This window comes from Loxodonta africana, chromosome 16 (genome assembly GCF_030014295.1).
Source record: "Loxodonta africana isolate mLoxAfr1 chromosome 16, mLoxAfr1.hap2, whole genome shotgun sequence".
NCBI classification, from domain to species: domain Eukaryota; kingdom Metazoa; phylum Chordata; class Mammalia; order Proboscidea; family Elephantidae; genus Loxodonta; species Loxodonta africana.
In genome coordinates, this window is record NC_087357.1 from 12,619,757 (window position 1) to 12,632,827 (window position 13,071).

Here is a 13,071-nt window from a genome sequence, read left to right on the forward strand (position 1 = left end):
TTGCCTTTGAGCAATCCATGATCTATGATTATTCAGAAGTGTGTTAATTTCCAAGTGATTTCTAGTTTGATTCCTTTATGGTCAGGAAACATACTGTGGATTACTTCGGTGCTTTTACACTTGTTGAGGTTTGCTGTATAGCCCAGAATATGGTCTACATGGTCAATGTTCCAAGGTGCTTAGAAAGAATGTGTATTCTGCTGTTGTTGGGTGGAATGCCCTGTAATGTCAATTAGATCCTGTATTTATATTGTTTTTGAATATATAATTTTATATATATTTCTTAGTAGTGGCTCCAGGTATTATAAGTACAGAACTTACCACAGTGAACTGGTATTGACATTTTGCCACTTTGATTTCAGGGTAGAAACCTTACTACCAAGCAGGCCACTTTATCCACTCCACTCTTGAACTATACTATCTGTAGATATTTTTTCTACATACATTGAGCATATTAGATGGTATTACGATTTCTGCTTTGACTCTCATATATGATTTAAGAAACTCATGAGAATAGTCTATTATATTTAGCCCCGTTTTAACCCATTTCATTGATCTTCCTTCTGCATCCAGGCATTCTTATCATTTCCTTGGAGAATTTATTTTAGCCATCCTTTTCTTTTTTTTTTAAGCACTGGTCTGCTAGTGAAAAATAATCTGAGTTTTCCTTCATCTGAGAATGTTTTATTCCCTCTTCATTCCTAAAGTGTATCTTTGCTGAGTATAGAATTTGCAATTGACAATTCTGTCTTTGAGTGCTTGAAAAATGTGCCATCTCCTACTGGCCTCCATGGTTTTAGACGAAAAATCAAATTGGTATTCTTCTATGGAAATAGATCATTTCTCTTTCTAGACTTTTTTTATCTTTAGTTTTCAGAAGATTGATTATGATGTGCCTTGGCATGGATTTCTTTGGGTTTATCTGTTTGGGGTTTGCTCAGCTTCTTGAATTTGTAAGGATGTGGCTTTCACTAATTTTGTGAAAATTTTAGCCATTATTTATTCAGGTGCTTTCTCTTCTCCTTCTGATACCACACTGGCCAGGGAAGCAAAGCACGACCTGATTTTACTGGGTTGGAGATGAAGGGCAGCCCCTTGTTCGGCCCTGCTGACATCGCCCTGACAGGGTAATTGAAGTATCACCTGCTTCGAAAGAGCAGAAGATGGAAGTTCAGCTGATACCACTGATACCACCCTAACAGCAATTCTTTGCTTCCTCTGAGTGGGGGTGAAAGATCAGCTCCCCACTCAGCTTGCTGACACCACCCCAGAAAAGAAATGAGAAGTCACTGCCCTCTTCCATGGGGCAGGGGGAGGGTAGTATAGAAATACTGATGTTTGGCTGGAGTAGGACAGGGATTGTAAAAGCGGTTTTCTGATCTGGTAGGCCTCCCTCTTCCAGTCCTTTGGCTAGAGGGGACAGGCTTTTCCTGGAGCTTTTACTTTCTGCGTCTGCTGGTGATCTGGGTTCCACGCTTCTCTAGGACCCCATCTGGAATACATAGGAGGCAAAAATCCTCACCAACACATTACTCTTCAACTCTCAAGGCTCTTAAGCAGTTTGCCTTCTTTCCGCCTTCTAGAGTCTTTGTTGTTTTTGTTCAGGGCTTTTATTTGTAAAAGGGAGGACCTGGGAAGACTCTGTCTTGGCTGTAACTGGAAATGTCCCAAAACCAAACCCACTGCCGCTGAGTCGATTCCAACTCATAGCAACCCTACAGGACAGAGTAGAACTGCCCCATAGAGTTTCCAAGGAGCACCTGGCGGATTCGAACTGCCAGCCTCTTGGTTAGCAGCCGTAGCACTTAACCACTACGCCACCAGGGTTTCCAAGCAGGCTTTAAATCCCTATTTAGTTGTCTTCTGCCATCATGCATACCAATTAGTTATCATTAATAAAGACTATCAATAACTGAGAATAATGTTATCTTTCCATATCCTTACCTGGTAAGAACTACCTTTTTTAGTAACTTCATAAACTCCTAAAATTTTAATGTTATTGGAGACCTTAAAAAAATTTCAACCAATCGAACAATCTCATTTTATAGATGAAAAAACACTACCAAAAGTAGAAAAAGTATGGTAAAATGGTTAAGCCAGAACTATGACTGGAGTCCTGATATTCCAGTCTAGTACACTATTTTGAGACACTATTATCTATGTATAGTATCTATGTAAATACTTAGCCACTTCTCAGTCCAGCCTGCACTGGAAAAAATTGGGATTATGAGATCAAGGGATAAAGGCCTATATACTACAAATAATTAAAATCTTAACATATTTTTTGATGATTCTAAAATTAGCCTATGATGAACATCATTTACAAAGAAAATCCGATACAACCCATTTAGCATAACCAAGCAAAAAATGCACAGATCTTATTTCCACGGCTTCTCTCCATTCATGCAGATAACTTTCTGCTCTAAAAATAGCGAGTATTTATATCCCTTCCAAAATATCCCTGCAAAGTGCTCAATACCTCCAGTTATATGCACTTAGTTCATCTCAAAGCAATCCATTTTACTCTGAAGAATGTTTACTCTTTCAAGTATGCTAATGGCAAAATGTAAAAGTTCCTAAAAGTATTTCTGGAAGCAGAGTTTCAGGCAGTACTCATTAAGACAAACTGTTTCCCTTAAGCTGATTCTCCCACCTACCAAATCTAAGGTATGTTTGTCTCAAATACTTACGCAACACCAACAATGCCTTCACCAGGCTTGGTAATCTTTTCCTGCCACTCAGGGTTATTTCCCACATGGAGATGGTTAACTTGACTACATAAATTCTGAAGAAAAGGAAGCAACTCAGAGTTAGGTATATTTGAATTGTCGCTTGCTTTCTTTGGTAAGAAAGAGGATACTAAAGTTTTAAGATCATCCTCAAGAAGACCACGGCTTTGCAGCACACTTCCACATGAGTTGAGGTTTGTAATATTTCCTTCATCAGGTGGCTGTGTATTTTTATCAATGTACGCTTTTAAGTCTTCAGTCGCTTTTCCAGATGTCAACCCAGTTCTAAAAGGAAAAGGTGTGGAAGCTCCTGAAGTAGATGACGATTGTAGTCCAGCTATATGCTTGTATCCAGTATTTCCCCAAACGGACTGAAGCTGCCCTCCAAAGGGAATATAGTTCTAAACAAGGCAAATAAGAAAATGTTACTATTCATAATGGAAACTAACTTTTTGGGTAATTACTATAAGCCAGACACTGTGAATTCTCTCATTTGATCCTCATAATGCCCTTATGAAGTAGACTACTGTGCCAAAATTAAGTTGAGGAGATCAAGGCTAAAGTGCCCTGGTTGAGGTAACACAGCTAGTAAGTGGCGGAACTCTTGACTTGAATCCAAGATACCTAACTCCAGAGCCAGAATTTTTGATCATTTTAATGCAGTTTTTCCTACGGAAAACATTAAAAAAACTAGCAGCATGCTTACAAAAATGGAACTGGCATACTTTAGTATTTTCACTAGAAAGGTCTTAGTTTGTGGTAATAAAATTTAGTACCCTGACACGAGCCAAAATAATTAGTTAAATTATATTATTCCTCAATTTTCAACATATGGTAAGCCACTCATTTTTACCTAGGCATATTTTTGCAACTAGTTTTTTTTTTAATGGAGGCTACACTGGGTGGTATTACGCATTAAAGATAGATATTCTGTGGCTACATTTATACATTTTTAATGGCTAAAATGTGCTCCCTCTTGGTTGTTTTAAGAATTTGTAGAATATCAGCGTTATGTTTTGTGTCCTCAACTTTCCTTTGAAGGTTCTAACTCACCTTTGAGAGAAAGTTACACTGGCTCTTACTCAAGGCATATCCTTGTTATGCTCTTCAATTTTTTAGCTAGAGGAAGGCAAAACTATCTCTAACGTAGCTATTCACGTATGTGGCAATATCCTAAATTAAAAACAGAACTCTACTGTGATACTTATCAGTGTATGTCATCTCACAATTACTGCTGCTCAATAGCTGGTCAGAGACAACAAAAGTGTCTAAAGGTCTCTGATAAAACTATGATACAGGTTTGGAGGGAAAGACTACTGTAAACGGGGTAGTTGGGGGAGGTCTCATTGAAGCTGAGATCTGAATAAGAAGAAAAAGCCAGCCATGCCAAGATGTGCAAAGAGCGCAAAGGTCCTGGGGTAGGAATAAATTTAGGTATCCGAAAAATACACACATCAGAATGTCTGAAGCAAGGTGACCAAGGAAATGCAGCAGATGAGGTTGAGGAAGCGAGCTGGGCTCAGATCATAGAGGACAGGAAGGAAAATCTGGATTCATTTTAAGTGTGATGGGAAGCAGTCAGGGGGCTTTACACAGGGGGAGGATGAGGTCTGAACTGCCCTTTGAGATCATTCTGGTTGCTCTGTGGAAAATGGATTGTACCACAGCAAGAAGACCAGTTAGGACCCTCCTGAAGCAATGAGGTGAGACAATGGTGACAGAAAAAGAAAAGTACAGATCTCCGCATTTTTTGAAACCCTGCTTTCCATAGTTTCCATGGTCATCAACTGCCCTGGTTCTCCCAACTCTATACATTGCTTCAATAATTAATAGTTCTAAATTAATATTTGTAAACCTCATAAAAGTTACCAGGAGTTCTTCATTTTTACTATTTTTTTCATCTTGGTGGCGTAGTGCTTAAGTGCTACAGCTGCTAACCAAAGGGTCGGCAGTTCAAATCTGCCAGGCACTCCTTGGAAACTATGGGGCAGTTCTACTCTGTCCTATAGGGTCGCCATGAGTCGGAATCAACTCGACAGCACTGGGTTTGGTTTTTTTGGTTTGGTATTTTTATTGGGGTGAAATATATGTAACAAAGCATTTGCCATTTTAACCATAATTTTAAGTTTACAATTCTGTGACATTAATTACATTCACCACGTCTGGACTATTTTAAACTTACATTAAACCTATGATCTCAGCAGTATTATCTTTTACATTTATCCATGAGGGCATTCATCCTCACAAAGATGAATCAGCTTGCCAAAAAACACGGAATTCATCATTTCTGGACTAGAGCTTGAGTTCAGGTTGCCTAGCATCAAATCTCTTCTCCTGCTACTATATCACTCTGCTGTCTCCTACTCTTAACTTCTGTTTTCCTCCCCTTGTATCCTGACCAAATGCAGCTACTGTCCAAGAATCTTGCTTCCTTGCTTCAGTCTCTCCCTACACACTTTCCCTGTCAGCTACTGTAGGTACAACTCTCAAAACTCCCTCCCAACAAACCTGAAGACTTATGCAGCTCCCCCAGTTTGTGTTTCCACATGTTTATCTTTCCAGGTGATGTTTCATTCACATCCAAAACTGAATATGCCCCAAATTAAACTCTTCTTCATGTGCCCCAAATGTCCTCCTCCCTTGGTTTCCATTTATATTACCGGCACCACTATCCTTGAAACCTCAATTTCATTCATGGCTCCTATTTCTCCTGCAATGCCACCATGCAGTTAGTTGACAAACCCGCTGGTTCTAGCATCTCACAATCCAGCATCATATTGCCATTTGCAAGTTCAGACCCTCATTATCCCTCATCTGGGTTAAGCAAGTAACCATGTAGCTGGTCTCTTCTTGTAGTCTTTCTTCTGAGTCACCTTATAAATAACAGATTAAAATTTCTTAAACATAGCTCAAAAACATCTAGAAACTTAAAAAAATTATTCAAAGCCCTATGTGATTTATTCCCTAATCTACCCTTAAACTTCCCCATCACGTCTTTGTTCCAGGCAAAATGAATTTCTGTTTCCTAGTGATAGCCGCCTAGTCCTTCCAGCATTGAAGATTTTAGCGATACTAACCTCTGCCAAGTTTACTTGCCAAATCCTGCCCTTCTTTTTCAAAGGCCTAGACAAAATGCTACTTCCCTCAGGACGCCTCTCCTTACCACCCACCCTTCATTTACATGTGCTCACTCACCTGAGGAGACGGTAGTGGTCCTTAAAGACAGGCTATTGACTAATGAATCATCTCTACATCCTCAAAAGTGCTTAAATCAGTGCCCTGTTCACTGAGAAAGTGCTTAATAAATACGTGCTGAATGAACGAGTGAATGAATTCATGGAAAATTGTGAAGCTCTGTATTCAAAACAGTTTGTAAAAGGGGAGGTCTGCAAAATGTTCTTTTTACAGAACTAATGATAACAGGTAAATCAATAATAAAAATTCAAAGACAAAATTCTAAGTCACCGCACAACTTTATTAAAAGCAATTTGTTTTGAAATTTTGCAATAATATCTAGTAAGAGATCCATTTCTACTTACCTGCTGCTGAAACCTAACCATATCCATCAACTGCTTAGCTCCAGGTGACAACTTTGACCCCATGGACTCCACTATGGTTTGAACCTTGTCTAGGTTTATCCTTGATCCTGGCGCAGGGCAGCCTGGTAAACAGCTTGCTGAAACCGGTCTCACGTGTACCACAACTTTACCGATGAACACACACTGCTTTTCACCAAAGGAGAGCAACTAGTAAAGAACAAAAGTTCTTGAAAATGAATAATGATACTAAATAATGATCATCACTTAAGGTTACTTCTTTGTATTAACTAAGCAAGAGGGAAGTATTCAGGAAAGCAAAGATAAACTTTATATATATTTTCATTTTAAAGTTTCCATACAATAGCAATAGTCAGAATTTCTAGTTTATTAGGAAGCTCAGAGGAACTACTTAAAATAAAGCAATGTCCTTTTCAGCCTAAAAGATTGCACAAAAAATACAAAAGGGGTTAAAATAAAGTTTTACTTAATTTAAGGAATTAAACTATACCAGTATGGGACCTTAACACATTGCAACTTGCTATAATATCATTTAATACAAAATTAGGCTGCCTGGAAGCCCATCGGAAGCATTTACTGCAATACTAAAAGTCAGGCTTTTAATACTTAGAATTATAAAGAGAACACTAAGCTGATCTAACATAAACGGCTGGCTTACACGGAAAAAGGATGAGGTCAAAGAATTACCCAACTGGTAGATCAGGCCTCGGGCCTAGCTGTTCTGGCTCCTATCCTAGCAGTCTTTCTAGCACTTTATGCTGCCTCATTTCAGCCATGCTTCTGAACCAAAAGACATTTCACGTGTGGTATGGACAGAAGGAAAACCCTGGTGGTGTGGTGGTGAAGTGCCACGGTTGCCAACTGAAAGGTCAGCAGTTTGAATCCACCAGGCGCTCCTTGGAAACTCTATGGGGTAGTTCCACCCTGTCCTATATAGTCGCTGTGAGTTGGAATCAACAGCTGAGTAACAAAGTGGAAAGGGAACAGCCTTTAGAATCAGACAGACTGGGTTCAAAATATGGCTCTGCTACTTACAGCCTGTGTGACCCTGGGCAAATGCCGAGACCGGAGTCAGGAGTAAAATGTGGGAAGATAACAATGATTTCATTCGGCTATGTTGAGGATTAAGTGTTAACATTTCCAATACCTACCACTGAGTACCCAACGCATTCATTAGTAAGTATTATTATTCTAGCTTTCATATACTATTGCCCTAAATCAACCTTTAGTATGCCTGGTATATCCCTAAGTGAAACAACCCTTTGCACTCCCATAGAAAGGTTACAAAAGATTCACCTCCAGTGACACACACAGACCTTTATGTCAGACAAAGACTCAGGTCAAACCAGACCCATGACCAAAGAGCTCTGAGTGGCACCAAGGAGGTGAATGTCCTCAAAGATGACCACTTCCCCGCATTTTAATTCACCAGAAAATAAACGGTTTCTGCAATGGTCTATTTACTGTCTCCTGACTAGAATAAAAACAACATCAGGGCAGATATTCCAGTTTATTTTATTACTGATGATTCCCAAATGCCTAGTATAGTTTGTGGCATACAGTGGGCATTCAAATGTATGCAGAACAAATGAGTCAATGTACTTAACCCACTTTCCAAGCTATTAGTATATACTGCCTGAAACAACATCTTGGAATAATCACTTCTGTGGGTTTACTGGCTGCATGCTTTGAAAATTACTTCTTTTTTTCTTATTTTTAAAAGAAGTCTCATAATCCTCTATGAAATAATGATAGTAGGCATAGAATTTTAGAGATAAAAAGCATCCAAGTATTTATTTTCTTCGGCCCCCTACCTAATTTTACCATGAGGTAGATCCAAACAGGTGAAGAGATTTGCCCAATCCACTCAGCTCGTCAGCAACAGAGCCGATTCACGCTCAGAGCTTAGGATTTCCAGCTCAGTACTCGTTTCCTAGACTGCTGACATCACTGAAGTTCACGTCAGCAGTATTTTTCATGTGCAAAACACCAGTTCAAATCCCTTTAACTTTAGCGGTAATGTCTCTAATTCTGTGCTTTCTTGATATAATGGGTTCAAAGCTGCTTGTGCTTTTCTTGGCACCACAATTTCACATAAACATAGAACAATGTTGCTTTTTCTTGCACAGTGTCCCAGGGCTTCAAAACACAGCCCCTCTGTTATCAACAAAAGTATAAGACATTCTATTTCCATACCTTTTAAGTGGTCAAATTTTAAGAAAAGACTTCAACCATAATTAACTTTTGTAAAAAGTTAATTTCTTTTTCTATGTTCACTAAGTATTTCTGAACTAAAACTAGGGACCAAGCTGGACTAACTGCATTACCGAACCAACAAAAATAACTATACATTACGCAAAAACATCTGTAGTTGTCAAATTAGTTAAAATTTGGTTGACTCACCTTTACTTTACAAGCATGTGTGGGGGACTCCAATTTTAAATATTTTTTGTACAAAATCATCTCATGTTCACTAAAAAATAAAAAAAATTTAAATTATTATTTTTTTACATTTATACATTAATTTTAAGAGATGTTTAAAAAAGAAATATTTCTAGGTCAATTCTTAAATCCTGAGATAGTCTGCCTGGTGACATACAAAGAGTTGGGCTCCCTATTCAATTGACCTGGCCACAGACACGGTGTCTGCCACTTACTATCTGAGAGATAATGAAAGGACAGAATCCTGTCAAACCAGGTAGCTCAGATCATATTACAAAGCTCAATAAATGTAGCTATTGCCAACATCACAATATATACAACAGTTCATATTTTGAGTTATGTAGGGAGAGTTCAAAAAATCTGTTGCCATCCAGTGGCTTCTGACTCACAGCAACCTCATAGTGTTTCCAAGAAGCAGCTGGTGGGTTTGAACAGCCCACCTTTTGGTCAGCAGCGGTGTCACTTAACCATTGTGCTACCAGAGCTCCACCTAGTGGCATAATGGTTAAAAGCTCATCTGCTAACCAAAAAGTGGGCAGTTTAAACCCAAGGGGGAGGTTCTACTCTGTCTTATAGAGTCGCTATGGGTTGGATTCCATGGCAACAGGTTTGATCTCTGGTTTTGAAGGAGAGTTTAGGGTAGAATCTTCCCATAAGAGACCAGAGAAACTATCAAATTACAACACACTGAACTGAGGAATAAATGGGCTGGGGTAGAACAGTCTTAGACTCGTGTACCACTTATAATGGGCTTCCTACAAAAAAATATGTTCAAGTCCCAGACTGACTGACAAACTAACTTCTGCAAAATAGTTTTCTGAGTTCATGGAGATCAGAGCCAAGAAGCAGCAAGGAGGACTGTACTGTGTCTAGACACCTTCACTAATTAGCTACCCAGTCACTCCCTCTATTAGCTATAAGTTTGCCTATTTATAAAAATGATGAGGCTGGTCAAGACTGTCTTCAAGATCTCTGATCTTCTAAAGTGCTGTGCCTGCTGGTATATTTTTTTCTTCCCTCCCCTAAAGTCTGCCACCAATGCCAGAGAATCAAGAAATACTGCAGAATATACTTCTGCATGTCTAAGTCACACACCTGTCATCCAGGAGAGCACAAACATTCCTGCCCCTGCTAGTTCCACAGTACTCCTCTCCTGAGTACACCTCCATATTTCTTGCTGAACTTAAAATGCCAATAGAAACCATTTCTTCACCTCCATCAGGGTCACATGTCAGGTAAAGGAAGCAGGGGTTTTCATCTTGGCTGTTCAGGCTCCTCTGCAAAACCACCAGATCCTGGCTGGAAAAACAAATTGTTAAAAATATTACACAGTCTAGTTCTCAGAACACTAATCCCATTGCCGGGGCCCTGTACAACAGGATGAATTGCCTCCTAGGGTTTCCAAAGCTGTAAATCTTTACGGAAGCAGACTGCCACATCTTTCTTCAGACTGCTATGTCTTTGGGGGCAGGCGGGTGGGCAGAGCAGAGGCTGTGGCTGATGGGTTCACAGAACTGGGACATTTCGGTTAGCAGTCAAGTGCTTAACCAGTGTGCTACCAGGGCTCCCTGTTAGGCCATACCAAAACAGAAATAAAATCAAAACCTTTGCCGTGCAGTTGATTCCGACTCATTGTGATCCATAAGGGTGACATTTTATCTAATTCATTTACATTTGATTTGAGGTCCAAGCACCTTGCCAAGCACCCAACAAATGCACAGTGCAGAACTCCTAAGGAAATCCTTGCTTCAGATGTCAAAGTTTATTCCTTGATTCTCTACTCAATCCCTTGTAATTGCTTCTCAGTTCAATTAAGTAAATTTACTGGACACCTAGTGGGGGCAAAGGAACAGGGCAGAAGTAGGGGGCAGACTGCAGTAAAAAAAACAAAAGTCTATCTTTTTCAAAATTGAGTTGATAGAGGTTCTCTGCAGTTGCACTTTTTTTTTTAGGCTGTTTAGGTCTATAACCAAAAACCAAACCAGTTGCCCTTGAGTCCATTTCCACTCACAGCGATACCATGTGTTACAGAATAGAACTGTACTCCACAGGGTTTTTATCGCCATGACCTTTTGAAAGGGGAGCCCTGGTGGCCCAATGATTAAGTGCTCAGCTGCTCATCAAAAGGTTTGCAGTTCCAACCCACTAGCCGTTCTGCGTGAGAAAAGGATGTGGTAGTTGCCTTCCATAAAGAGTATGTTACGTCTGGGAAAACCTTATGGGGCAGTTCCACTCCGTCCTAGAGGGTCGCTATGAGTCCCAATCACTAGACAGCAAGGAGTCTGGGTTTTTTTGGTTGGACCTTTTGGAAGCAGATTCCCAAGCCTTTCTTCTGAGGCGCCTCTGGCTGCTTTTGTATCGGGGATGGGGTGCAGTAGCTGATTTCTGATTCTGACAGAAATCCTGAGTAGCTGTCGTGATTAACATAAGGGGGATGTTTAGGAAACTAAGAGTGTTCAGGTCACCATTTCAGTGCTCTGTAACAGCACACACACAAGGAGCTTCAGTCCTTTCCTGCCCCAAGTGGACCCACGGCCACCTTGACCCTGCCCCCTGGGATGCCCGAACCTCCACACCCTCAAGGCCACCTCGGCCACGGCCCCTGGGACACCCCGGTCCTCCACACCCTCAAGGCCACCTTGGCCATGGCCCCTGGGACACCTGGACCTCCACACCCTGAGGGCCACTTCGGCCATGGCCCCGGGACACCCCGTCCCACACCCTGAGGGCCACCTCGGCCGTGGCCCCCGGGGACACCCCGGCCCACACCCTCAGGTCCACCTCGGACGTGGCCCCGGGACACCCGGCCCCACACCCTCAGGGCCACCTCGGCCGTGGCCCCCGGACACCCCGTCCCACACCCTCAGGGCCACCTCGGCCGTGGCCCCCGGGACACCCCGTCCCACACCCTCAGGGCCACCTCGGCCGTGGCCCCTGAGACACCCGAAACTCACACCCTCTGGGCCACCTCGGCCACGGCCCCTGGGAAACCCCGGACCTCCACGCCCTCAAGGCCACCTTGGCCATGGCCCCTGGGACACCTGGACCTCCACACCCTGAGGACCACCTTGGCCGTGGCCCCTGGGACATCCCAAACCTCACGCCCTCAGGGCCACCTCGGCCATGGCCCCAGGACACCCCGTCCCACACCCTCAAGGCCACCTAGGCCGTGGCCCCCGGGACGCCCCGTCCCGCACCCTCGGGGCCACCTCGGCCGTGGCCCCCGGGACGCCCCGTCCCACACCCTCGGGGCCACCTCGGCCGTGGCCCCGGGACGCCCCGTCCCGCACCCTCGGGGCCACCTCGGCCGTGGCCCCGGGACGCCCCGTCCCGCACCCTCGGGGCCACCTCGGCCGTGGCCCCGGGACGCCCCGTCCCGCACCCTCGGGGCCACCTCGGCCGTGGCCCCGGGACGCCCCGTCCCGCACCCTCAAGGCCACCTCGGCCGTGGCCCCGGGACGCCCCGTCCCGCACCCTCGGGGCCACCTCGGCCGTGGCCCCGGAAGACTCCGGACCACTCCCACCACAGACTCGCGGCTCCCGGGCCCCTCGCCGGTTCCCCCGCACAGATCTGTCACCAGCTCCGCCCTGGGCCCAGACCCTCGCCGCTCACCACCCGCTTCCCCGCACCGTCCCTCAGGAGCGCGGCTGTCACCGAGCGCAGCAGCCCCAGTCCCGGCCGGCCTCACACACCCGGGAGCAGGCGGCTCCAGCAGCTCCTCCCAGTCGAATTCCCCGGCGCCGAGACCTCCCCGGCTGAGAAAGAGGCTCTGTGTCAGGGCCCCGCACGGCGCATCCCAGGAGGAGGCCAAGGTCGGGCGGCGAGTCAGTCCCCGGTCCTCGGTCCCGGCCTCCATTCCGCCGCCTCCAGCCCTGGCCAGCCCGGAACCTCTCCTCTGGTGCTTGAGTTTCCGCCACTGCAGAGTTGAAGAGAGGAAGCAGAGCAATTTCCGGTACTCCCAGCTTCAAACCCAGAATTCACTGCCTCTTTCGTGCAGGAGGAATCCAGCAGCAGGAGACACGCATGCGCATAATATCCAGATTGAGGAACGGGGGTCAAAACCTGCCGGGAGTGGGGGGGGGAAGTGAAGGAACGAGCATGCGCAATGACAGCGACTGGGCCTGCCACCGGCGGCTGTGCGCACGCGCTGTGCGGTGTGCGCTGAAACGTGGTCGTTTTTTCGACGTTGACCTGGGAGAAAACAACGGGTCGTGTGGACGACCGTTGCTGAGCGGTTCGGGAGTGTTGGTCCCATGAGAAGCGTCAGTCGTTAGGTCGTTGTGGTCTTGTCGGTCCACGTGACGTGCAAGACTTCCTCCTGACCGTCTGGAGTGGACTGCAA

The 13,071-nt window shown here is 44.2% G+C and overlaps 1 protein-coding gene across 1 annotated transcript in view; it reads right to left on the reverse strand.

Moving 5' to 3' along the window:
* Window positions 1–12,754, reverse strand: part of LOC100657576 (ATPase PAAT-like) — a 22,674-nt gene extending 9,920 nt beyond the window's left edge. Inside the window, exons 1-5 of the mRNA XM_003419661.4 lie at window positions 12,422–12,754; window positions 9,824–10,027; window positions 8,690–8,759; window positions 6,269–6,475; window positions 2,691–3,130 (exon numbers count right to left, since the gene is read on the reverse strand). Coding sequence (XP_003419709.1) covers window positions 2,691–3,130; window positions 6,269–6,475; window positions 8,690–8,759; window positions 9,824–10,027; window positions 12,422–12,585 — 1,085 coding nt within the window. The 5' untranslated portion in view covers window positions 12,586–12,754. The remainder of the gene's footprint in view (window positions 1–2,690; window positions 3,131–6,268; window positions 6,476–8,689; window positions 8,760–9,823; window positions 10,028–12,421) is intronic.
* Window positions 12,755–13,071: the final 317 nt, after the last annotated feature.